Here is a 27,465-nt window from a genome sequence, read left to right on the forward strand (position 1 = left end):
CAAAAACGCACCAAATCGCGGTAAAAACGCATGCGTGTTTTGCTGCGTTTTTTTGCCGCGGGTGCGTTTTTGTGCATTTTTAGCGGCCAAAAACACAGCGTCAAAAAAACGCAGTGTGTGCACATAGCTTACTATATTTCTGTAGATGGACTGGAACCATACTTTACATGGGCTACTTTAGAGTGCTCCATTTAGCCTCCTAGGCTCCCAGGTATTAGAATCGCACATTCACTTCATGTTCTCTATTAGGCCTAAGCCACACGGCATGAAAATCGGTGCGAGTGGATTGCGATAAAAAAATCGCATTCCACTCGGACCAATATTACCCTATGTGTCAGCACACATGTGTGATTATTTTCTGAGCCCTAATCGGACCGAGAAAACAATCGCAGCATGCAGCGGTGCAATGTGATCATTGTTTCACTCGCACCCATTCAAGTGTATGGGGCAAGAGAAAAATCGCACTGCACTCGCAGTACACCGGTGTACCACAAGTGCAGGGCGAGAATGGCAATAGCCGGCTACGGAGGAGAAAGGGAGATAAATCCCTCCTCTCCTCAGCGCTGGCCCGCCCCTCCACAGAGCCGGCCCGCCCCCGCAGCTGAGGTCTGCTCGCACGATCGGACCTCAGTCGCAATGACACTCGGCTCTGCTGTACTGCCAGCGTGAGCAGAGTGTCATGCGAGGGGATCGCAGTAATCACCGTGTGGCCCCAGCCTTACAGTGAGGGAATCCCATGTGACATTGCCCTGAGTTCCTCTCTCCTCTTCTGTGCTTGCCATTAGAGGACCAACTGGAAATCCAAAGATTTTCGACAACTTCTCCAGACAGGAGAACGGAAAACTTGTGCAAAGGTACGTGAACCAGACGTTCTGGAGAGATTCACGGTACCCTGGTCCAGAGGCCACAATAGTGAGCACCAGGGCGCATCAAACCTTCTATTACTCATGACATTCCTGACAACCCCTCATTGTCACATGTACGTTACACCATAATGTAATGATATCACAGGGCAGAGTAATCAGGAGAGAGTGTCATATGTAGGAGAGAATTCGCAGGGCTATGGTCCAGAGGCCGCTATGGATAAAGCCACTGGACAGGGCCCTGCAAATCTTTTTGCTGAGCTCCAGTAGACATAGTAATATACGTCATTCATGATCCTGCTGAGTTGTCTCTTGTTTGAAGCTCTGATTTTGTCACTCAGCCTTTATCATCATGGGGAAGCCACAGACCTCTCAACATCGCAGAAAGACTAAGCAGCCACAAAAGAAGGCTTCATCTTCTCAACCATTGCAAAAACCACAGCCTTCAACTTCAAAATCTCCTGGAAGCAAAGGAGCAGGTCCTTCTCGGTCTCCGCAGGGTAAGATGCGTACGTCATTCCATACATCAGGTAAATTTGAAGAGCCATCAACTTATTTTACCTGGCGAGGATTGAAAAATGTGCACATTTGTATTAAATCCTCATGTGTATGCAGGCAAATACACCCATTTCTGCAGCCCTGTCCAGCCACTAGGGGGAGCACACTGTATGCTGATGTATACATGATGACTGCGCTCCTGCATGACTTTTTATACATTTTTATTTTATTTTTTCTTCAGCGCTCTATTGGGAGACCCAGACGATTGGGGTATAGCTACTGCCCTCCGGAGGCCACACAAAGCACTACACTAAAAAGTGCAAGGCCCCTCCCCTTCTGGCTATACCCCCCCGTGGTATCACGGGTACTCCAGTTTTCAAGCTTTGTGCGAAGGAGGTCAGACATTCCATGCATAGCTCCACAGATTTTAGTCAGCAGTAGCTGCTGACTATTTCGGATGGAAGAAAAGAGGGCCCATATGGGGCCCCCAGCATGCTCCCTTCTCACCCGTAGATGGTGTTGTAAGGTTGAGGTACCTATTGCTGGTACAGGGGCTGGAGCCCCACATGCTGTTTTCCTTCCACATCCCCTTGTAGGGCTCTGTGGAAGTGGGATCCTGCCGGCCTCAAAGCTCTGACGCCGGGCTCCATCCACAGACCCATAGCACCTGGTGGATGCCGAGCAGGAGTACCATCAGGGACAAGGCCCTGCATCATACAGGTACTCTGTGTCCCCGGCAGGCACAGACACACTCCGGGCTGGCTGGGTGTTGTAGTGCGCCGGGGACCGTAACGCTAGAGCTAGTGTTCCTACAGTTTAACTGGGGGACTTTTTTCTGTGTTGTGGGAACGCAGCGCCGACCCCCGCTGGACCGGCGGCGCTGCTGTGACTTTTAGTTCGCCGGGGACACGCCGACCGCGCTTTTACGGCGGTGGCGTTTATAAATCTAGTCCCCGGCTTTTGCGGCCTAGGACGCCGGCAGCTCCGATTCGTTCCCGCCCCCACCCTGTCAATCAGGGTAGGGGAGAGACGCTGTTTCACGGCAGCGACGAGGGCTGGAGCCTGATTTACATGCTCCAGCCCTCTCACTAGGCACAGAGGGAAGCAGGCTTCCCGCTCTTAGTCAGGAACGCCCAGGGCCCGCCCCCCCTCCTCTCTCAGGACGCCGGCAGCCATTACATGCATGTCTGGCTGGAGGAAGGACGCAAGGCTCTGGGAGACCTGGACTAGGGGGCTTTGGAGATCACACACCCGCTCTTAAGCGGGCGGTAAGCGGCTTTTCAGCTGGCCCCTCTAGTGCCTCAGTGTGTATTAGTGTACTGTGTCACTGGACATATATATATTTCCTTATTGCTTGCACTGTGAGGTCGCTTCCTGGCTGTATACCCAGATCACTCTGAGGAGGCAGCAACATGTCATCCACAAAACGCAAGGCTGCCAAGGCTAGGGCTGTGTACACTGCGTGTGCTGCATGTGGGGCTGCTCTACCAGCAGGCTCCAAGGACCCCCATTGTGTGCAATGCTCAGATCCGGTGCTGCTTCGCCAGCCGGAGTCAGGAGAGATAGTGACCCAGGCTGAGACGCCTGTAAGTCCTGCCCCGGTGTCAGGGACAGACTTTGCAGTTTTTGCTGATAATATGTCTGTGACTATGGCAAAAATCCTTGAAACTTTGCAATCCATGCCTGGGGCTCAGTCTATGGACACGGCGAGGTCTCTGTCCTCTAATCCCCCTCAGTTGGATTTAATCCAGACTGCAAGGGGGTCCCCGGCTTCACAGGCTGAGTATTATGACTCAGATGATAGCCCCAGCCACCCTAAGCGAGCTCGCTGGGAAAGACCCTCAACGTCATCACACTGCTCAGGGTCTCAGCGCAATCAGTCGCTCTGTGATGCGTCTGATGAGAGTGATCAGGAGTCTTATCCTGGAACCCCTCTCAATCTGGATACCCCGGATGGGGACGCCATGGTAAACGATCTTATATCAGCCATCAATAGACTGTTAGATATTTCTCCCCCAGCTCCTTCAGCAGAGGAGGCAGCTGCAGAGCAGGAGAAGTTTCGTTTTCTCTATCCCAAGCGTAAATTAAGTGCTTTCTTGGATCACTCTGACTTCAGAGAGTCAATCCAGAAACACGACGCTCATCCAGAAAGGCGTTTCTCTAAACGTTCTAAGGATACACGTTTTCCTTTCCCCCCTGATGTGGTCAAGCGCTGGACCCAGTGTCCAAAAGTTGACCCCCCGATTTCCAAACTTGCAGCTAGATCCATAGTTGCAGTGGAGGATGGCGCTTCACTTAAGGATGCCAATGACAGACAGATGGACCTCTGGTTAAAATCTGTCTATGAAGCTATCGGCGCGTCGTTTGCTCCAGCATTCGCAGCCGTATGGGCACTTCAAGCTATTTCAGCAGGGTTAGCAAAAGTGGATGCTATCTTACATCCAGCGGTGCCGCAAGTGGCGTCCCTTACCTCGCAGATGTCCGCGTTTGCGTCTTACGCTATCAATGCGGTCCTAGAATCTACCAGCCGCACCTCAATGGCGTCTGCCAATTCGGTAGTTTTGCGCAGAGCCTTGTGGTTAAAGGACTGGAAAGCAGATGCTGGTTCCAAAAAATGTTTAACCAGCCTGCCTTTATCTAGAGATAGACTGTTTGGCGAGCCATTGGCTGACATCATTAAACAGTCCAAGGGTAAAGACTCTTCTTTGCCCCAGCCCAGATCAAGCAAACCTCAGCAGAAAAGATGGCAGCAGAAGTTTCAGTCCTTTCGAGGTTCGGGCAAGACACAATTCTCCTCGTCCAAAGGGACTCAGAGGACGCAAAGAAGCTCAGATTCCTGGCGGGCTCACGCGCGCCCCAAGAAAGCAAATGGAGGAACCGCTTCCAAAGCGGCTACCTCATGACTTCCAGCTCCCCCCCTCCGCATCTCCGGTCGGGGGCAGGCTCTCCCGCTTTTCCGACATTTGGATGTCACAGGTCAAAGACCGGTGGGTGACAGACATTTTGTCTCGCGGGTACAGAATCGAGTTCAGTTCTCGTCCTCCAGCTCGGTTCTTCAGAACCTCCCCACATCCAGACCGAGCAGATGCCCTGCTGCAGGCGGTGGACTCCCTAAGAGCGGAAGGAGTAGTGGTTCCTGTACCGTCTCAGGAACAAGGGAGAGGGTTTTACTCCAATCTCTTTGTGGTTCCAAAAAAGGACGGCTCGTTCCGTCCTGTTTTGGATCTAAAGCTGCTCAACAAACATGTGCACGCCAGGCGGTTCCGGATGGAAACCCTCCGCTCTGTCGTGGCCTCAATGTCTCAAGGAGACTTCCTTGCCTCAATAGACATCAAAGATGCTTATCTCCACGTGCCAATTGCTACAGAACATCAACGTTTTCTACGTTTTGTGATAGGAAACGAACATCTTCAGTTCGTAGCTCTGCCATTCGGTCTGGCGACAGCCCCACGGGTTTTCACCAAGGTCATGGCGGCAGTGGTAGCGGTCTTGCACTCTCAGGGACACTCGGTGATCCCTTACCTAGACGATCTACTTGTCAAGGCACCCTCTCAAGAGGCATGCCAACTCAGTCTACATGCTACACTGGAGACTCTACAGACGTTCGGATGGATCATCAACTTTCCAAAGTCGAATCTGTCTCCGAAACAGTCACTAACGTATCTTGGCATGGAGTTCCATACTCGAGCAGCGAGAGTGAAGCTTCCGCTGAACAAGCAGCGGTCACTACAGACAGGGGTGCAATCCCTCCTTCAGGGCAAGTCGCACCCCTTACGGCGCCTCATGCACTTCCTCGGGAAGATGGTGGCAGCCATGGAAGCAGTTCCCTTTGCGCAGTTTCATCTGCGTCCACTTCAATGGGACATTCTCCGCCAATGGGACGGGAAGTCAACGTCCCTGGACAGGAAAGTCTCTCTTTCCCAGACGGCCAAGGACTCTCTACAATGGTGGCTCCTTCCCACCTCATTGTCTCAGGGAAGATCCTTCCTGCCCCCATCCTGGGCAGTGGTCACGACAGATGCGAGTCTGTCAGGGTGGGGAGCAGTGTTTCTCCACCACAGGGCTCAGGGGACGTGGACTCCGCAGGAGTCCACCCTTCAGATCAATGTTCTGGAAATCAGAGCAGTGTATCTTGCCCTACTAGCCTTCCAGCAGTGGCTGGAAGGAAGGCAGATCCGAATTCAGTCGGACAACTCCACAGCGGTGGCATACATCAACCACCAAGGGGGGACACGCAGTCGGCAAGCCTTCCAGGAAGTCCGGCGGATTCTGATGTGGGTGGAAGCCACGGCCTCCACCATATCCGCAGTTCACATCCCCGGCGTAGAAAACTGGGAAGCAGACTTCCTCAGTCGCCAGGGCATGGACGCAGGGGAATGGTCCCTTCACCCGGACGTGTTTCAGGAAATCTGTCGCCGATGGGGAGTGCCGGACGTCGACCTAATGGCGTCCCGGCACAACAACAAGGTCCCGGCATTCATGGCGAGGTCGCGCGATCAAAGAGCTCTGGCGGCAGACGCATTGGTTCAAGATTGGTCGCAGTTCCGGCTCCCATACGTCTTTCCACCTCTGGCACTCTTGCCCAGAGTGTTACGCAAGATCAGATCCGATTGCAGCCGCGTCATACTCGTCGCCCCAGACTGGCCGAGGAGATCGTGGTATCCGGATCTGTGGCATCTCACGGTCGGTCGACCGTGGTCACTGCCAGACCGACCAGACTTACTGTCCCAAGGGCCGTTTTTCCATCAGAATTCTGCGGCCCTGAACCTGACTGTGTGGCCATTGAGTCCTGGATCCTAGCGTCTGCAGGATTATCTCAAGGAGTCGTAGCCACAATGAGACAAGCTAGGAAGTCAACGTCTGCTAAGATCTACCACAGAACGTGGAAGATTTTCTTATCTTGGTGCTCTGCACAGAGAGTATCCCCTTGGCCATTTGCATTGCCCACCTTTCTTTCCTTCCTGCAATCGGGGTTGGAAAAGGGCTTGTCGCTCAGCTCCCTTAAAGGGCAAGTCTCGGCACTGTCGGTGTTTTTTCAGAAGCGTCTAGCACGTCTTCCTAAGGTGCGCACGTTCCTACAGGGGGTCTGTCATATTGTGCCCCCGTACAAGCGGCCGTTAGATCCATGGGATCTGAACAGAGTACTTGTTGCTCTGCAAAAGCCGCCCTTCGAGCCTCTAAAGGACGTTTCCTTTTCTCGCCTGTCACAGAAAGTGGCGTTTCTTGTCGCGATCACATCGCTTCGGCGAGTGTCTGAGCTGGCAGCTTTGTCATCCAAGGCTCCTTTCCTGGTGTTCCACCAAGACAAGGTAGTGCTGCGCCCCATTCCGGAGTTTCTCCCTAAGGTCGTATCCTCGTTTCATCTTAATCAGGATATATCCTTGCCTTCCTTTTACCCTCATCCGGTTCACCGGTATGAAAAGGACTTACGTTTGCTAGATCTGGTGAGAGCACTCAGAATCTACATTTCCCGAACGGCGCCCATGCGCCGTTCCGATGCTCTTTTTGTCCTTGTCGCTGGTCCGCGCAAGGGATTGCAGGCTTCTAAAGCCACCCTGGCTCGATGGATCAAAGAACCAATTCTAGAGGCCTACCGCTCTGCGGGGCTTCCGGTTCCTTCAGGGCTAAAAGCCCACTCAACCAGAGCCGTGGGTGCGTCCTGGGCATTACGACACCAGGCTTCGGCTCAACAGGTGTGCCAGGCAGCAACCTGGTCAAGTCTGCACACTTTCACCAAGCATTATCAGGTGCATACCTATGCTTCGGCGGATGCCAGCTTAGGTAGAAGAGTCCTGCAGGCGGCAGTGACATCCCCGTAGGGGAGGGCTGTTTTTTTGCAGCTCTAACATGAGGTATTTCTTTACCCACCCAGGGACAGCTTTTGGACGTCCCAATCGTCTGGGTCTCCCAATAGAGCGCTGAAGAAGAAGGGAATTTTGTTACTTACCGTAAATTCCTTTTCTTCTAGCTCTTTTGGGAGACCCAGCACCCGCCCTGTTGTCCTTCGGGATTTTTTTGTTGTTTGCGGGTACACATGTTGTTCATGTTGAACGGTTTTTTCGGTTCTCCGATGTTTCTCGGAGTTAATTTGTTTAAACCAGTTATTGGCTTCCTCCTTCTTGCTTTGGCACTAAAACTGGAGTACCCGTGATACCACGGGGGGGTATAGCCAGAAGGGGAGGGGCCTTGCACTTTTTAGTGTAGTGCTTTGTGTGGCCTCCGGAGGGCAGTAGCTATACCCCAATCGTCTGGGTCTCCCAATAAGAGCTAGAAGAAAAGGAATTTACGGTAAGTAACAAAATTCCCTTCTTTTTGTACCTAGTGGTCATGGCAGGTAGGTTCATTTAAGCTGTGATGTATTATTTATTACTTTTCTTTGTCGCTCCATTGGGAGACCCAGACAATTGGGTGTATAGCTTCTGCCTCCGGAGGCCACACAAAGTATTACACTCAAAAGTGTAACCCCTCCCCTCTGCCTATACACCCTCCCGTGCCTCACGGGCTCCTCATTTTTATGCTTTGTGTGGAAGGAGGCACACATCCACTCACACATCTCCATTTTAGTCAGCAGCAGCTGCTGATTGTATCGGTTGGAAGAAAAGAGGGCCCCCACGGGGCCCCCGGCATGCTCCCTTCTCACCCCACTAAGTCGGCGGTGCTGTTAAGGTTGAGGTACCCATTGCGGGTACGACGGCCGGAGCCTCATGCCGTGTTTCCTTCTCCATCCCTTAGGGCTCTGGTAGAAGTGGGATCCAAAGCGGTCATCCAGGTTCTGGGACCGTGCTCCCTCCGCAGCCCCTGAGGGAATCTGCTGGACAGGAGCTTATCTATCCTCAGGGACAGGGCCCTGCATCCACGAGGTACTCTGTGTCCCCATGGGGAATGTGTATGGAGCGCCTGGTTCCCGGACGCCGCAACTGGCTGCTGAATTGTGAAGACCGGGGACTACCGCGCCGACCGCGCCTGCTTGTCGGCCGCGGTATTAAATTTAGTCCCCGGCTTCATCGCGGCCTAGTGGCAAAACTCCCGCCCCCGGGCCTGTCTATCAGAGATAGGGGCGGGACAGCCGACCTGACGTCGGATGTGAGGGCCGGGGCATCCTGTATGCTCCCTCCCCCCTCACTGATCACTGTGGGGACCCCAGATTCCCGCACTTTTCCTAACGCCGCCCACGGCTTCACTCCTCCCCTGAGAGCTCCGGCAGCCATTTTGCGAACATTCTGCCGGTGGAGAATCACAGAGAACAGCTCTGCAGCTCTGGGAGACCAAGGCAGGGAATCTGGAGCACACACACCCCGCTTTTTAGCGGTCGGTAAGCCGCACCGGTCACTCGGTGTTGGTCCCCCTGGGTGCCGGTATAGATACGTATATATATACTTATTTCTGTTCGGCCGGGCTGTATACCCTTTTTTCTATATACCCTCAGTGATCACGCTCCTAGGACACTACAGCATGTCGTCCACAAGGAGCAAGGGCACTAAAGCACAGTAAGCTCTCTCAAGGGACAAGTATCGGCGCTCTCAGTATTTTTTCAAAGGCGCCTGGCCAGGCTCCCGCAGGTCCGCACGTTCCTGCAAGGAGTATGCCACATAGTCCCACCTTACAAGCGCCCACTAGAGCCCTGGGACCTTAACAGGGTGCTAACGGCTCTTCAGAAACCACCTTTCGAGCCGCTGCGAGATGTCTCCTTATCACGTCTTTCGCAGAAGGTGGCATTTCTAGTGGCAGTCACATCACTCCGAAGAGTGTCGGATCTTGCAGCGCTGTCATGCAAAGCCCCCTTCCTGGTTTTTCACCAGGATAAGGTGGTTCTGCGTCCTGTTCCGGAATTTCTCCCTAAGGTGGTATCTCCTTTTCATCTCAATCAGGATATCACCTTACCTTCTTTTTGCCCTAATCCAATTCACCGATGTGAAAAGGATTTGCACTCATTAGATCTAGTGAGAGCACTCCGGTACTACGTGTCTCGCACAGCGCCCCTGCGCCGTTCAGATGCACTCTTTGTACTTGTCGCCGGTCAGCGTAAGGGTTCGCAGGCTTCCAAGTCAACCTTGGCTCGGTGGATCAAGGAACCGATTCTTGAAGCTTACCGTTCTTCGGGGCTTCCGCTTCCTTCGGGGCTGAAAGCCCATTCTACCAGAGCCGTGGGTGCGTCCTGGGCATTGCGGCACCGGGCGACGGCTCAGCAGGTGTGTCAGGCAGCTACCTGGTCTAGCCTGCACACTTTCACGAAACACTATCAGGTGCATACCTATGCTTCGGCAGATGCCAGTCTAGGTAGGCGAGTCCTTCAGGCGGCGGTTGCCCACCTGTAAGGCTATGTGCCCACGCTGCGGATTTCGCGCGGATTTTGCGCGGATTTTGCCGCGGATTTCCCGCGGATTTCCCGAAAATCTGCAGCAGCAGCACTTCCAAGCCATTTCAATGGCATTTTGGAAATGCCCACCCAGGGACTGCTTTTGGACGTCCCAATTGTCTGGGTCTCCCAATGGAGCGACAAAGAAGAAGGGAATTTTGTTTACTTACCGTAAATTCCTTTTCTTCTAGCTCCAATTGGGAGACCCAGCACCCGCCCCTGTCAATTGTTTCTTGGTTCATGGTTTCAGTTCTCCGAACATCCTTCGGATTGAATTTACCTTAGACCAATTTATAAGTTTCCTCCTTCCTGCTCTTGCACCAAAACTGAGGAGCCCGTGAGGCACGGGAGGGTGTATAGGCAGAGGGGAGGGGTTACACTTTTGAGTGTAATACTTTGTGTGGCCTCCGGAGGCAGAAGCTATACACCCAATTGTCTGGGTCTCCCAATTGGAGCTAGAAGAAAAGGAATTTACGGTAAGTAAACAAAATTCCCTTCTTTTTAAATTGTGAAAAGTTTATTCAGAGGGTCTTTTATTATTCAACCCCTCAAACCACCAGAATTCTGTTTGGTTCCCCTAAAGTATTAAGAAGTATTTCAGGCACAAAGAACAATGAGCTTCACATGTTTGGATTAATTATCTCTTTTTCCAGCCTTTTCTGACTAATTAAGACCCTCTCCAAACTTGTGAACAGCACTCATACTTGGTCAACATGGGAAAGACAAAGGAGCATTCCAAGGCCATCAGAGACAAGATCGTGGAGGGTCACAAGGCTGGCATGGGGTACAAAACCCTTTCCAAGGAGTTGGGCCTACCTGTCTCCACTGTTGGGAGCATCATCCGGAAGTGGAAGGCTTATGGAACTACTGTTAGCCTTCCACGGCCTGGACAGCCTTTGAAAGATTCCACCCGTGCCGAGGCCAGGCTTGTCCGAAGAGTCAAGGCTAACCCAAGGACAACAAGGAAGGAGCTCCGGGAAGATCTCATGGCAGTGGGGACATTGGTTTCAGTCAATACCATAAGTAACGTACTCCACCGCAATGGTCTCCGTTCCAGACGAGCCCGTAAGGTACCTTTACTTTCAAAGCGTCATGTCAAGGCTCGTCTACAGTTTGCTCATGATCACTTGGAGGACTGTGAGACAGACTGGTTCAAGGTTCTCTGGTCTGATGAGACCAAGATCGAGATCTTTGGTTCCAACCACACACGTGGCGTTTGGAGACTGGATGGCACTGCATACGACCCCAAGAATACCATCCCTACAGTCAAGCATGGTGGTGGCAGCATCATGCTGTGGGGCTGTTTCTCAGCCAAGGGGCTTGGCCATCTGGTCCGCATCCATGGGAAGATGGATAGCACGGCCTACCTGGAGATTTTGGCCAAGAACCTCCGCTCCTCCATCAAGGATCTTAAGATGGGTCGTCATTTCATCTTCCAACAAGACAACGACCCAAAGCACACAGCCAAGAAAACCAAGGCCTGGTTCAAGAGGGAAAAAATCAAGGTGTTGCAGTGGCCTAGTCAGTCTCCTGACCTTAATCCAATTGAAAACTTGTGGAAGGAGCTCAAGATTAAAGTCCACATGAGACACCCAAAGAACCTAGATAACTTGGAGAAGATCTGCATGGAGGAGTGGGCCAAGATAACTCCAGAGACCTGTGCCGGCCTGATCAGGTCTTATAAAAGACGATTATTAGCTGTAATTGCAAACAAGGGTTATTCTACAAAATATTAAACCTAGGGGTTGAATAATAATTGACCCACACTTTTATGTTGAAAATTTATGAAAATTTAACTGAGCAACATAACTTGTTGGTTTGTAAGATTTATGCATCTGTTAATCCTGCTCTTGTTTGAAGTTTGCAGGCTCTAACTTATTTGCATCTTATCAAACCTGCTAAATCTGCAGGGGGTTGAATACTACTTGTAGGCACTGTATACACACAAGATAAATACACACACAAGATATATATGTAATCTACTGTATATTACATAGTGTATTACATATTTACAATTTATTACAGTTTTTTGTGTTCTAAAGTTGTATCCAATAAATATATTTTATGTTCTATCCAAATATCTTGATTATTGTATCATAAAAATTATTAAATGTCTGATGTTCACATACACATGTTCATGTACTACAATACATTTTTCACCTAACTATAAGCAATATATGTAGGAGTCGGAGTCGGTGCAAGAGAAATTGAGGAGTCGGAGTCGAAGGTTTGGCTTACCGACTCCACAGCCCTGGTGTGTTCTCCGTGTGCTATCCGCGATAACAAACGGAGAACCGGTAATTTGCATACTCACGAAGTCCGCGCTGCTGTCCAGGGTTCTGATCTTCGGCTCCAGCGCCGCCCACTCCCCGCTGACGCTGCTTCCGGCCGAGCGGAGGGGCGGAGATTAGCGCCCGTGACAGCACGCCCTCCTTTACACGCTCATAACGAGCGTCGGCCGGCAGGAACATTATGCAGCGGAAGAATCTGCGGGGCTGGTGGAGGTGAGTATGGGTTTTTTTATTTTAAAATTAATGACATGTGTTTTCCGGCGCGTTTCACACGGAACCGCATCCACACTACATCCGTGTGGTACGGGTGCGGGCCGTGTGACACCCGCGCTGCCGGAGAATACGTGGACATGTCAGCGTGAGAAAATCACGGACGCACGTAAGTACGGAACGGACACATGTTCCGTTCCAAAATACTTACATGTGTCCAAACAATAATGAAAACAGGTCCACATGTCTCCGTGACGCCGGTACGTGAAAAAACTGCCAAACGCGTACCGGAGGCACGGATGGGGGCGGGCTGTCTGGTGTCCGTTACTGTCCCTACTGCCGATTTACGCCGCCGAGTGCTTCCGTGGTCCCGCGCATGCGCCGTGCGACTGTACCGGGACTGTGCAATGTGTGCAGTGTGCCCGCTGGTGACGTGTTGCGCAAGCACGAGATTATGGGCGGTGCTGTGATTGTCATCAGCAAGTGCCCGCCCATAATCTCATGCCCGCCCTTTCCCCTCTGCCTCCAACATTCTGCGCAAGCGCTAGCCAGATGACCCGACGTCACCTCTCGTAACCGGTGGTGTCCTGCTCCGCTCCTCCCATCTATTTCCTGCTCCAGGGCAAGATGGGAAAGAGGTGACGTCGGGTCATCTGGCCAGCGCTTGCGCAGAACACTGGAGGCAGAGGGGAAAGGGCGGGCACGAGATTATGGGCGGGCATCGCCCATAATCTCGTGCCTGCACAACACGTCACCAGCGGTCACACAGTGCACAGTCCTGGTACAGTCGCACAGCGCATGCGCGGGATCACGGGCGCACTAGGCGGCGTCCTGAAGTTCGAAATGGAGCATTGGGGGACGGCGTAAATCGGCAGGAGGGACAGTAACGGACACCAGACATCCCGCCCCCATGGATAATTTAGAAGATTTGCATACCAAAAGGTACAACTTTATAAAGTATTTAATTTGGTCTAAAAGGGGGCACAAAAACTATAGGAACCTTGCTAGAATGCAGCCCAGGAGCTGCAGAAGGGGAAACTTTTAGGTTTAAAGCAAAATTTCTGCTGACAGGTTCCCTTTAATGTCTTCATCACAGTCAGACATGTGTAGTGCTTGAACTACTGTATTTCTTGGATGTGGCGGCTTCAGATTTCTGTGGTGATCTTCAAATAAGTTTGCTCTGACATTACTGTAGTTTCCTGCATATTCGCATGGTCTCCTGACCTGGTCTGATACCTCACCGCTTCTGTAGCCTCAAGGGTAACCAGAACTGCAGCTGCATCCCCCTCCTCCTTGTGATATTTAGGGTAAGTTCACACAGTGCGTTTTCCGCGGCGTTTTTGCGCGTTTTTCGGGTGCGTTTTTGGCTTCAAAACTGCAGGACTTTGCTTCCCCAGCACAGTCTATGAGTTTTCATTTTTGCTGTCTGCACACAACTTTTTTTTTAAGCTGCGTTTTTGAGCTAAAAAATAAAAATATGGACATGTCAATTCTTTCCTGCGTTTTTCTGCATTTTCCCCCCATTGAATGCATTGGAAAAACGCAGAAAACCGCAGAGATCAAAAACGCAGCAAAACGTAGCCAAAAACGCACCAAATCGCGGTAAAAACGCATGCGTGTTTTGCTGCGTTTTTTTGCCGCGGGTGCGTTTTTGTGCATTTTTAGCGGCCAAAAACACAGCGTCAAAAAAACGCAGTGTGTGCACATAGCTTACTATATTTCTGTAGATGGACTGGAACCATACTTTACATGGGCTACTTTAGAGTGCTCCATTTAGCCTCCTAGGCTCCCAGGTATTAGAATCGCACATTCACTTCATGTTCTCTATTAGGCCTAAGCCACACGGCATGAAAATCGGTGCGAGTGGATTGCGATAAAAAAATCGCATTCCACTCGGACCAATATTACCCTATGTGTCAGCACACATGTGTGATTATTTTCTGAGCCCTAATCGGACCGAGAAAACAATCGCAGCATGCAGCGGTGCAATGTGATCATTGTTTCACTCGCACCCATTCAAGTGTATGGGGCAAGAGAAAAATCGCACTGCACTCGCAGTACACCGGTGTACCACAAGTGCAGGGCGAGAATGGCAATAGCCGGCTACGGAGGAGAAAGGGAGATAAATCCCTCCTCTCCTCAGCGCTGGCCCGCCCCTCCACAGAGCCGGCCCGCCCCCGCAGCTGAGGTCTGCTCGCACGATCGGACCTCAGTCGCAATGACACTCGGCTCTGCTGTACTGCCAGCGTGAGCAGAGTGTCATGCGAGGGGATCGCAGTAATCCCCGTGTGGCCCCAGCCTTACAGTGAGGGAATCCCATGTGACATTGCCCTGAGTTCCTCTCTCCTCTTCTGTGCTTGCCATTAGAGGACCAACTGGAAATCCAAAGATTTTCGACAACTTCTCCAGACAGGAGAACGGAAAACTTGTGCAAAGGTACGTGAGCCAGACGTTCTGGAGAGATTCACGGTACCCTGGTCCAGAGGCCACAATAGTGAGCACCAGGGCGCAGCAAACCTTCTATTACTCATGACATTCCTGACAACCCCTCATTGTCACATGTACGTTACACCATAATGTAATGATATCACAGGGCAGAGTAATCAGGAGAGAGTGTCATATGTAGGAGAGAATTCGCAGGGCTATGGTCCAGAGGCCGCTATGGATAAAGCCACTGGACAGGGCCCTGCAAATCTTTTTGCTGAGCTCCAGTAGACATAGTAATATACGTCATTCATGATCCTGCTGAGTTGTCTCTTGTTTGAAGCTCTGATTTTGTCACTCAGCCTTTATCATCATGGGGAAGCCACAGACCTCTCAACATCGCAGAAAGACTAAGCAGCCACAAAAGAAGGCTTCATCTTCTCAACCATTGCAAAACCCACAGCCTTCAACTTCAAAATCTCCTGGAAGCAAAGGAGCAGGTCCTTCTCGGTCTCCGCAGGGTAAGATGCGTACGTCATTCCATACATCAGGTAAATTTGAAGAGCCATCAACTTATTTTACCTGGCGAGGATTGAAAAATGTGCACATTTGTATTAAATCCTCATGTGTATGCAGGCAAATAGACCCATTTCTGCAGCCCTGTCCAGCCACTAGGGGGAGCACACTGTATGCTGATGTATACAGGATGACTGCGCTCCTGCATGACTTTTTATACATTTTTATTTTATTTTTTTTGTACCTAGTGGTCATGGCAGGTAGGTTCATTTAAGCTGTGATGTATTATTTATTACTTTTCTTTGTCGCTCCATTGGGAGACCCAGACAATTGGGTGTATAGCTTCTGCCTCCGGAGGCCACACAAAGTATTACACTTTAAAAAGTGTAACCCCTCCCCTCTGCCTATACACCCTCCCGTGCATCACGGGCCCATCAGTTTTATGCTTTGTGTTGAAGGAGGCACACATGCACGCAAGCTCCACATTTTAGTCAGCAGCAGCAGCTGATGATTTTATCGGATGGAAGAAAAGAGGGCCCCCCACAGGGCCCCCGGCATGCTTCCTTCTCACCCCACTAATGTCGGCGGTGCTGTTAAGGTTGAGGTACCCATTGCGGGTACAAAGGCTGGAGCCACATGCCGTTTTCCTTCCCCATCCCTTAGAGGCTCTGGGAGAAGTGGGATCCTAACCGGTCACTATGCATGGGACCGGGCTCCCTCCGCAGCCCCTGGGGGAATCTGACGGACAGGAGACTGGGTATCGTCAGGGACAGGCCCTGCTTCTAAGAGGTACTCTGTGTCCCCTTGGGGACGGCGCATGGAGCGCCTGTGTAACAGACACTGCAGCGGCTGCTGTGTTTTTTGTGACGCCGGGACTACCGCGCCGACCGTTATTAAATTTAGTCCCCGGCTTCTGCGGCCTAGTACAATAACTCCCGCCCCCGGGCCTGCCAGTCAGGGGTAAGGGCGGGACGCTCGACTGGACGTCGGCAGTGAGGGCTGGAGCATACTTAGGTATCCTCCTCCCCCCTCACTGAGCACTGCGGGGCACCAGATTCCCGCACTTTATCAGTCACGCCCACGGCTCCCTCCTCCTCTGAGAACGCCGGCAGCCATTGTTATAATCACTTCTGCCGGTGGAGGAATACAGAACGAGCTCTGTAACGCTGGGAGGCCCAGGCAGGGAATCTGGTGGACACACAACCGCTTTGGGCGGTCGGTAAGCCGCACCGGTTACCAGGTGCTGGCCCCCTTGGGTGCCGAAGTGTATATATATATATATATATATTGTATACATTTTCTCTGTTCGGCCGCATTATTTGCCCTTGGCTATATACCCTCACTGATTACTCTAAGAGGAGACAACAGCATGTCGTCCGCAAAGAGCAAGGGTGCCAAGGCACAGGCTTATTTTGCAACCTGTACCTCTTGTGCGGCTATGTTACCTGCAGGTTCCACCTACCCTCATTGTGTGTAATGCTCGGCCCCTGTGGCACTCACTCAGCCGGAGCCTCATGCACTGGTGGGAACCTCGGCTCAGGTAGAACCACCGGCTTCCACTGTCCAGGTGGCAGGGACAGAGTTTGCAGTTTTGGCTGAGAAACTCTCTGAGTCGCTTTCACAATCCATGGCTCAGTCTATGGACAAATGGTCTGCTAAGATACTAGAAGCCTTGCAGTCCAGACCGGTAACACAGGCCCAGGGCACTGGGCGTTCATCGCCCCCAGGCCCCCCTCGGTCGGCGCAGCAAAGTGCTCCTGAGGTGACACCTAGGTCCCACGGTGAGGACTCCGACACGGACCGCAGTCCCAGACCGGCTAAGCGGGCTCGCTGGGGACCTTCCTCGACTTCATCACGCTGCTCAGGGTCTCAGCATGAGGACTCTCTGGAGGATGAAGCGGAGGTCGCAGCTCAGGGCTCTGACCCTGACGTTGCTCTCAATCTTGATACACCTGAAGGGGACGCCATAGTAAATGACCTTATAGCGTCCATCAACCAGGTGCTAGAACTTTCTCCTCCAACTCCACCTATAGAGGAGTCGGCGTCACAGCAGGAGAAACACCAGTTTAGGTTTCCCAAACGTACACGGAGTGCGTTTTTCGATCACTCTAACTTCAGAGATGCTGTCCAGAAGCACCGAGCATTTCCGGACAAGCGCTTTACTAAGCGCCTTAATGACACACGTTACCCCTTCCCCCCTGACGTAGTTAAGGGTTGGGCTCAGTGTCCCAAAGTGGATCCTCCAGTCTCTAGACTGGCGGCTAGATCTGTAGTATCAGTGGCAGATGGCTCATCGCTCAAGGATGCCACTGACAGGCAAATAGAGCTCCTGATGAAATCCATCTATGAAGCCATAGGTGCGTCTTTTGCTCCGGCATTCGCAGCTGTGTGGGCACTCCAAGCTATCTCAGCTTGTCTGTCTGAGATTAATGCGGTCACACGTACCTCTACTCCGCAGGTTGTGTCTTTGACTTCTCAGGCGTCGGCTTTTTCGTCCTACGCCATGAACGCCGTCCTAGACTCTGCGAGCCGTACAGCGGTAGCATCCGCCAATTCGGTGGCAGTCCGCAGGGCCATGTGGCTACGCGAATGGAAGGCAGACTCTGCTTCCAAGAAGTTCTTAACCGGTTTGCCATTTTCTGGAGACCGTTTGTTTGGCGAGCAATTGGACGAAATTATTAAACAATCCAAGGGAAAGGACTCGTCCTTACCCCAGTCCAAACCAAACAGACCTCAGCAGCGAAAGATTCAACCGAGGTTTCGGTCCTTTCGGCCCTCAGCCAGGTCCCATTCCTCCACGTCCAACAGGTCACAGAAGGGCCAGAGGAACTCTTCTGCATGGCGGTCTAAGTCACGTCCTAAAAAGACCGCCGGAGGAACCGCCCCCAAGGCGGCCTCCTCATGACTTTCAGGCCTCCCCACACCGCATCCTCGGTCGGTGGCAGGCTCTCCCGCTTTTGCGACGCCTGGTGGCCACATGTCCAAGACCGATGGGTGAGAGACATTCTGTCTCACGGTTACAGGATAGAGCTCAGTTCTCGTCCTCCGACTCGTTTCTTCAGAACATCTCCGCCCCCCGAGCGAGCCGATGCACTTTTTCAGGCGGTGAACACTCTGAAGGCACAAGGAGTGGTGATTCCCGTTCCCCCTCAGGAACATGGTCACGGCTTCTACTGCAACTTGTTTGTGGTGCCAAAAAAGGACGGATCATTCCGTCCCGTTCTGGACCTCAAACTGCTCAACAGACACGTGAGAACCAGACGGTTCCGGATGGAATCTCTCCGCTCTGTCATCGCCTCGATGTCCCAAGGAGACTTCCTAGCATCAATCGACATCAGGGATGCTTATCTCCATGTGCCGATTGCACCAGAGCATCAACGCTTCCTGCGTTTCGCCATCAAAGACGAACACCTTCAGTTCGTAGCACTGCTTTTCGGCCTGGCGACAGCCCCACGGGTCTTCACCAAGGTCATGGCAGCAGTAGTGGCGGTCCTACACTCTCAGGGCCACTCGGTGATCCCTTACTTAGACGATCTTCTAGTCAAGGCACCCTCTCGGGTGGCATGCCAACACAGCCTGACCATTGCTCTGGAGACTCTCCAGAGGTTCGGGTGGATCATCAATTTCCCAAAGTCAAAATTGACACCGACCCAATCGCTGACTTACCTCGGGATGGAGTTTCATACTCTCTCAGCGATGGTGAAGCTACCGCTGGACAAACAGCGTTCACTACAGACAGGGGTGCACTCTCTCCTTCAAGCCCAATCACACCCCTTGAGGCGCCTCATGCACTTCCTAGGGAAGATGGTGGCAGCAATGGAGGCAGTTCCCTTTGCGCAGTTTCATCTGCGTCCACTTCAATGGGACATTCTCCGCAAATGGGACAGGAGGTCGACGTCCCTAGACAGGAACGTCTCCCTTTCACGGGCAGCCAAGACCTCTCTTCAGTGGTGGCTTCTTACCACTTCTTTGTCAAAAGGAAAATCCTTCCTGCCCCCATCCTGGGCTGTGGTCACGACGGACGCGAGTCTGTCAGGGTGGGGAGCGGTCTTCCTCCACCACAGGGCTCAGGGAACCTGGACTCCGACAGAGTCCTCCCTTCAGATCAATGTTCTGGAGATAAGGGCAGTGTATCTAGCCCTAAAGGCGTTCCAGCGGTGGCTGGAGGGCAGGCAGATCCGAATTCAGTCGGACAACGCCACGGCGGTTGCGTACATCAACCACCAGGGCGGCACACGCAGTCGTCAAGCTTTTCAAGAAGTTCGGCGGATTCTGCTGTGGGCGGAAGCCACAGACTCCACCATCTCCGCAGTTCACATCCCGGGCGTAGAAAACTGGGAAGCAGACTTTCTCAGTCGCCAGGGCATGGACGCAGGGGAATGGTCTCTTCACCCGGACGTGTTTCAAGAGATCTGTTGCCTCTGGGGAACGCCGGACGTCGACCTAATGGCGTCTCGGCACAACAACAAAGTCCCGGCATTCATGGCACGGTCTCAAGATCACAGAGCTCTGGCGGCAGACGCATTAGTTCAGGATTGGTCGCAGTTTCGACTGCCTTATGTATTTCCTCCTCTGGCACTGCTGCCCAGAGTGTTACGCAAGATCAGGTCCGACTGCCGCCGCGCCATCCTCATCGCTCCAGACTGGCCGAGGAGGTCGTGGTTCCCGGATCTGTGGCACCTCACGGTGGGTCAACCGTGGGCACTCCCAGACCGACCAGACTTGCTATCTCAAGGGCCATTTTTCCATCTGAATTCTGCGGCCCTCAACCTGACTGTGTGGCCATTGAGTCCTGGCTCCTAGCGTCCTCAGGGTTATCTCAAGATGTCATTGCCACTATGAGACAGGCTAGGAAACCAACGTCCGCCAAGATCTATCACAGGACTTGGAGGATCTTCTTATCCTGGTGCTCTGATCAGGGTTTTACTCCCTGGCCGTTTGCCTTACCCACTTTTCTTTCTTTCCTTCAATCCGGAATGGACAAGGGTTTGTCTCTCGGCTCTCTCAAGGGACAAGTATCGGCGCTTTCCGTGTTTTTTCAAAAGCGTCTAGCCAGGCTTCCGCAGGTCCGCACGTTCCTGCAGGGGGTTTGCCACATAGTCCCACCTTACAAGCGTCCGCTAGAACCCTGGGATCTTAACAGGGTGCTGACGGCTCTCCAGAAGCCACCTTTCGAGCCGATGCGGGATGTCTCTCTATCACGCCTTTCGCAGAAGGTGGCCTTCCTAGTGGCAGTCACATCACTTAGGAGAGTGTCTGAGCTAGCAGCGCTGTCATGCAAAGCCCCCTTCCTGGTGTTTCACCAGGATAAGGTGGTTCTGCGTCCGGTCCCGGAATTTCTCCCTAAGGTGGTATCCCCTTTTCATCTCAATCAGGATATCTCCTTACCTTCTTTTTGCCCTCATCCAGTTCACCAATGTGAAAAGGATTTGCACTTGTTAGATCTCGTGAGAGCACTCAGGCTCTACATTTCTCGCACGGCGCCCCTGCGCCGTTCTGATGCGCTCTTTGTCCTTGTCGCTGGCCAGCGTAAGGGGTCGCAGGCTTCCAAGTCAACCTTGGCTCGGTGGATCAAGGAGCCGATTCTTGAAGCCTACCGTTCGTCTGGGCTTCCGATTCCTTCAGGGCTGAAGGCCCATTCTACCAGAGCCGTAGGTGCGTCCTGGGCATTGCGGCACCAGGCTACGGCTCAGCAGGTGTGTCAGGCAGCTACCTGGTCGAGTCTGCACACTTTCACAAAACACTATCAGGTGCATGCCTATGCTTCGGCAGATGCCAGCCTAGGTAGGCGAGTCCTTCAAGCGGCGGTTGCTCACCTGTAAGAAGTGGCCGTTTTTTCGGCTCTTTTTATCGAGGTATTCTTTTACCCACCCAGGGACTGCTTTTGGACGTCCCAATTGTCTGGGTCTCCCAATGGAGCGACAAAGAAGAAGGGAATTTTGTTTACTTACCGTAAATTCCTTTTCTTCTAGCTCCTATTGGGAGACCCAGCACCCGCCACTGTTCCCTTCGGGCTGTTGTTCTTTTGTGTACACATGTTGTTCATGTTGAATTGTTCTTTTGGTTCATGGTTTCAGTTCTCCGAACATCCTTCGGATTGAATTTACCTTAGACCAATTTATAAGTTTCCTCCTTCCTGCTTTGGCACCAAAACTGATGGGCCCGTGATGCACGGGAGGGTGTATAGGCAGAGGGGAGGGGTTACACTTTTTAAAGTGTAATACTTTGTGTGGCCTCCGGAGGCAGAAGCTATACACCCAATTGTCTGGGTCTCCCAATAGGAGCTAGAAGAAAAGGAATTTACGGTAAGTAAACAAAATTCCCTTCTTTTTCCCAAACAAACTAGATAAGAAGAAGACACCGGAGGAACCAAAGAGAAAACGCTACCGGCCAGGAACAGTAGCGTTGAGAGAAATCCGGAAATATCAAAAGTCAACAGAGCTCTTGATAAAGAAGGCCCCATTTGCTAGACTTGTGAGTGGATTTAGTTTTGATGACTGTTCCTCTGGGATTTCTGTTTTTAGCAACCAGTAGGAAAAATCTTATATCCTTTCATTCTTGTAGGTCCGAGAAGTATGTTTGAAATATGCTAAGGGCGTGCCGTATTCGTGGCAGAGCTCGGCCATCATGGCCTTACAGGAGGTCAGTATCCTATCCTAATATTAGGACATGCTGAGTAATGGGGGGCTGAGTGGGACACATCTCTATTTTGCCATCGTGCCTATAGATATGGTTGGGTGTCCAGAGACCAGACCTGCACACACCTGTATAGTGAAAATGAGGAAATATTTAACCCTTTCCTGACATTGGATGTGCTAGTCTGTCCTATATCGGGTGCTGGTGTATGGAGACAGCTTATTAGCTGATTGCTTCATTTAAGGCTCGCGATCCAAGGGGAGGTGGGGACGTGCCATTACGTGCACCCATTGAGCCCTTTAAAGCGGGCTTTACACGCTAGGATATATCTAACGATATGTCGTCGGGGTCACGTCGTTAGTAACGCACATCCGGCCTCGTTTGACATATCGTAGCGTGTAACACAAATGAGCGACTGTGAACGAGCAAAAATACTCACCTTATCGTTGCTCGTTGACACGTCGCTCATTTTCTAAAAATCGAACGTCCGTCTGTGCTCCGGTTGTTCATCGTTCCCGTGGCAGCACACGTTACTCCGTGTGACACTCCGGCAACGATGAACTGCAGCTTACCTGCGGCCGCCGGTAATGCGGAAGGAGGTGGGCGGGATGTTTACGTCCTGCTCATCTCCGCCCCTCCACTTCTATTGGCCGGCTGGTGTGTGACTTCGCTGTGACGCCAAACGTCCCTCCCCCTTCAGGAAGAGGATGTTCTCCACCCACAGCAAGGTCATTCGGGAGGTAAGTACGTGTGACGGGGGTTACAGAGTTTGTGCGACACGGGCAACAAATTGCCCGTATCGCACAAACGATGGGGGCGGGTGCGATTGCACATGCGAACGCACGAGAAATTGAAGCGTGTAAAGCAGCCTTAAGACACTAATTGACACAGAAGTCGGGTGGCCTGTTGAAAATCCCCATGTCTGCCATCATAGTACTCCTGATAATCCTGGACAGGTTTAAAGGGAATTTGTTAGCAGATTTTTCAATGTAATCTGATGTAGTGGATAACACACAAAATTCAGCTATGTGTCTCTTATCAAGGTATCTTGTGGTGTTTACTTGCAATGTTTCTTTTAGCACCTGTTGATTATCATTGCTGTGACTAGATGGTGTGGGGGCACTTTTCCGACTCCGCCCCTTTTGTGATTATCTGCTCACTGTCTATTGACATTGTATACAGAGAGCCTGGTGTGGGCAGGACCGATCTGAGCTCTGCTGGATTGCTAAATCTAAACATCTCTGATTGTGTCAGAAGCGCTGTACCCAGTAAATAAGTGACACATTGTTGGATGCAGGGTCTATTTGTCTACATTATGCTGCTCTATAATGTGGTAGCAAAAACCTGCTGACAGATTCCCTTTAAGGGGTTCAGTGGCAGCGATTTGTTACTTCATTGGAGATTAATGGTTTTATTATATACTACAATATCTTATGGTAAAAAGAACAAACCATTGCAGGTTCATATCTTCTAAGGGGAATAAAAAAAAATATATTTCTTCAGCGCTCTATTGGGAGACCCAGACGATTGGGGTATAGCTACTGCCCTCTGGAGGCCACACAAAGCACTACACTAAAAGTGCAAGGCCCCTCCCTCTCTGGCTATACCCCCCCGTAGTATCACGGGTACTCCAGTTTTAGCTTTGTGTGCGAAGGAGGTCAGACATTCCATGCATAGCTCCACAGATTTTAGTCAGCAGTAGCTGCTGACTAGTTCGGATGGAAGAAAAGAGGACACATATAGTGTTCCCAGCATGCTCCCTTCTCACCCCTGGATGGTGTTGTAAGGTTGAGGTACCTATTGCTGGTACAGGGCTGGAGCCTGACATGCTGTTTTTCCTTCCACATCCCCTTGGGGGTTCTGTGGAAGTGGGATCCTGCCGGCCTCAAAGCTCTGTCGCCGGGCTCCATCCACAGACCCATCAGAACCTGATGGATACGGAGCAGGAGTACCATCAGGGACCGGGCCCTGCATCTTACAGGTACTCTGTGTCCCCGGCAGGCACAGACACACTCCGGGCTGGCTGGGTGTTGTAGTGCGCCGGGGACCGTACACTGAGCTGGTGTTCCTACAGTCATCTGGGGGACTTTGTGTTCTGGGAACGCAGCGCCGACCCTCACTGGACCGGGCGGCGCTGCTGTGACTTGTGGTGCGCCGGGGATACGCCGACCGCGCTTTTACGGCGGCGGCGTTTATAACTCTAGTCCCCGGCTTTTGGGCCTAGGACGCCGGCAGCTCCGATCGTTCCCGCCCCCACCCTGTCAATCAGGGTAGGGGAGAGACGCTGTTTCACGGCAGCGAGGAGGGCTGGAGCCTGATTTACATGCTCCAGCCCTCACACTAGGCACAGAGGGAGCAGGCTTCCCGCTCTTGGTCAGGAACGCCCAGGGCCCGCCCCCCTTCTTCCCTCAGGACGCCGGCAGCCATTACATGCATGGCTGGCTGGAAGAAGGACGCAAGGCTCTGGGAGACCTAGACTGAGGGGCTTTGGAAGACCACACACCCGCTCTTTAGCGGGCGGTAAGCGGCTTTTCAGCTGGCCCCTCTAGTGCCTCAGTGTATGTTAGTGTATTGTGTCACTGGACATAGAGATTTATTGATTTCTTGCACTGTGAGGTCGCTTCCTGGCTGAATACCCCAGATCGCTCTGAGGAAGCAGCAGCATGTCATCCACAAGACGCAAAGCTGCCAAGGCTAGGGCTGTGTGCACTGTGTGTGCTGCTTGTGGGACTGCTCTACCAGCAGGTTCCAAAGACCCCCATTGTGTGCAATGCTCAGATCCGGTGCTGCTTCGCCAGCCGGAGTCAGGAGAGATAGTGACCCAGGCTGAGACGCCTGTAAGTCCTGCCCCGGTGTCAGGGTCAGACTTTGCAGTTTTTGCGGTTAATATGTCGGTGACTATGGCAAAAATCCTGGAAACTTTGCAATCCATGCCTGGGGCTCAGTCTATGGACACGGCGAGGTCTATGTCCTCTAACCCTCCGCAGTTGGATTTAATCCAGACTGCAAGGGGGTCCCCGGCCTCTCAGGATGAGTATGATGACTCAGATGATTGCCCCAGCCACCCCAAGCGGGCTCGCTGGGAAAGACCCTCAACGTCATCACACTGCTCAGGGTCTCAGCGCAATCAGTCTCCCTGTGATGTGTCTGAAGAGAGTGATCAGGAGTCTAATCCTGGAACCCCTCTCAATCTGGATACCCCGGATGGGGACGCCATGGTAAACGATCTTATCTCAGCCATCAATAGGCTGTTAGATATTTCTCCCCCAACCCCTTCAGCAGAAGAGGCAGCGGCAGAGCAGGAGAAATTTCGTTTCCTCTATCCCAAGCGTAAATTAAGTGCTCTGTTGGATCACTCTGACTTCAGAGAATCAATCCAGAAACACGATGCTCATCCAGAAAAGCGTTTTCTCTAAACGTTCTAAGGATACACGTTATCCTTTCCCCCCTGAGGTGGTCAAGCGCTGGACCCAGTGTCCAAAGGTGGATCCCCCGATTTCCAAACTTGCAGCTAGATCCATAGTTGCAGTGGAGGATGGCGCTTCACTTAAGGATGCCAATGACAGACAGATGGACCTTTGGTTAAAATCTGTCTATGAAGCTATCGGCGCGTCGTTTGCTCCAGCATTCGCAGCCGTATGGGCGCTACAAGCTATTTCAGCTGGTTTAGCGAAAGTGGATGCTATCTTACATCCAGCGGTGCCGCAAGTGGCGTCCCTTACCTCGCAGATGTCCGCGTTTGCGTCTTACGCTATCAATGCGGTCCTAGAATCTACCAGCCGCACCTCAATGGCGTCTGCCAATTCGGTAGTTTTGCGCAGGGCATTGTGGTTAAAGGACTGGAAAGCAGATGCTGGTTCCAAAAAATGTTTAACCAGCTTGCCTCTGTCTAGAGAAAGACTGTTTGGCGAGCCATTGGCTGACATCATTAAACAGTCCAAGGGTAAAGACTCCTCTTTACCCCAGCCCAGATCAAGCAAACCTCAGCAGAGAAGTGGCAGCAGAAGTTTCAGTCCTTTCGAGGTTCGGGCAAAACACAATTCTCCTCGTCCAAAGGGACTCAGAGGACGCAAAGAAACTCAGATTCCTGGAGGGCTCATTCACGCCCCAAGAAAGCAAATGGAGGAACCGCTTCCAAAGTGGCTACCTCATGACTTCCAGTCCCCTCCCTCCGCATCTCCGGTCGGGGGCAGGCTCTCCCGCTTTTACGACACTTGGATGTCACAGGTCAAAGACCGGTGGGTGACGGACATTTTGTCGCGCGGGTACAGAATCGAGTTCAGTTCTCGTCCTCCAGCTCGGTTCTTCAGAACCTCCCCACACCCAGACCGTGTAGATGTCCTGCGGCAGGCGGTGGACTCCCTAAGAGCGGAGGGAGTAGTGGTTCCTGTACCGTTTCAGGAACAAGGGAGAGGGTTTTACTCCAATCTCTTTGTGGTGCCAAAAAAGGACGGCTCATTCCGTCCTGTTCTGGACCTAAAACTGCTCAACAAACATGTGCACGCCAGGAGGTTCCGGATGGAAACCCTCCGTTCTGTCATTGCCTCAATGTCTCAAGGAGACTTCCTTGCCTCAATAGACATCAAGGATGCTTATCTCCACGTGCCAATTGCTACAGAACATCAACGTTTTCTACGTTTTGTGATAGGAGACGACCATTTTCAGTTCGTAGCTCTGCCATTTGGTCTGGCGACAGCCCCACGGGTCTTCACCAAGGTCATGGCGGCGGTGGTAGCAGTCTTGCACTCTCAGGGACACTCGGTGATCCCTTACCTAGACGATCTACTTGTCAAGGCACCCTCTCAAGAGGCATGCCAACTCAGTCTACAGGCTACGCTGGAGACTCTCCAGACTTTTGGATGGATCATCAACTTTCCAAAGTCAAATCTGTCACCGACACAGTCACTAACGTATCTTGGCATGGAGTTTCATACTCGAGCAGCGAGAGTGAAGCTTCCGCTAAACAAGCAGCGGTCCCTACAGACAGGGGTGCAATCGCTCCTTCAGGGCCAGTCGCACCCCTTACGGCGCCTCATGCACTTCCTAGGGAAGATGGTGGCAGCCATGGAAGCAGTTCCCTTTGCGCAGTTTCATCTGCGTCCACTTCAATGGGACATTCTCCGCCAATGGGACGGGAAGACGACTTCCCTAGACAGGAAAGTCTCTCTTTCCCAGACGGCCAAGGACTCTCTGCAATGGTGGCTCCTTCCCACCTCATTGTCTCAGGGAAGATCCTTCCTGCCCCCATCCTGGGCAGTAGTCACGACAGATGCGAGTCTGTCGGGGTGGGGAGCAGTGTTTCTACACCACAGGGCTCAGGGGACGTGGACTCAGCAGGAGTCCACCCTTCAGATCAATGTTCTGGAAATCAGGGCAGTGTATCTTGCCCTACTGGCCTTCCAACAGTGGCTGGAAGGAAAGCAGATCCGAATCCAATCGGACAACTCCACAGCGGTGGCATACATCAACCACCAAGGAGGGACGCGCAGCCGGCAAGCCTTTCAGGAAGTCCGGCGCATTCTGAATTGGGTGGAGGACACAGCATCCACCATATCCGCGGTTCACATCCCGGGCGTAGAAAACTGGGAAGCAGACTTCCTCAGTCGCCAGGGCATGGACGCAGGGGAATGGTCCCTTCACCCGGACGTGTTTCAGGAAATCTGTCGCCGAT

General features: G+C 52.2%; 1 protein-coding gene across 1 annotated transcript in view; it reads left to right on the plus strand.

Annotated features, from left to right (window-relative positions):
* The window catches only part of LOC142251856 (uncharacterized), an 82,429-nt gene that overhangs the window by 24,710 nt on the left and 30,254 nt on the right, over positions 1 to 27,465 (plus strand). Inside the window, exons 3-6 of the mRNA XM_075324904.1 lie at positions 1,205 to 1,363; positions 15,005 to 15,163; positions 21,505 to 21,632; positions 21,723 to 21,800. Of these exons, the coding sequence (XP_075181019.1) occupies positions 1,216 to 1,363; positions 15,005 to 15,163; positions 21,505 to 21,632; positions 21,723 to 21,800 (513 nt within the window). The 5' untranslated portion in view covers positions 1,205 to 1,215. The remainder of the gene's footprint in view (positions 1 to 1,204; positions 1,364 to 15,004; positions 15,164 to 21,504; positions 21,633 to 21,722; positions 21,801 to 27,465) is intronic.

This window comes from Anomaloglossus baeobatrachus, chromosome 9 (genome assembly GCF_048569485.1).
Source record: "Anomaloglossus baeobatrachus isolate aAnoBae1 chromosome 9, aAnoBae1.hap1, whole genome shotgun sequence".
Classification (NCBI taxonomy): Eukaryota; Metazoa; Chordata; class Amphibia; order Anura; family Aromobatidae; genus Anomaloglossus; species Anomaloglossus baeobatrachus.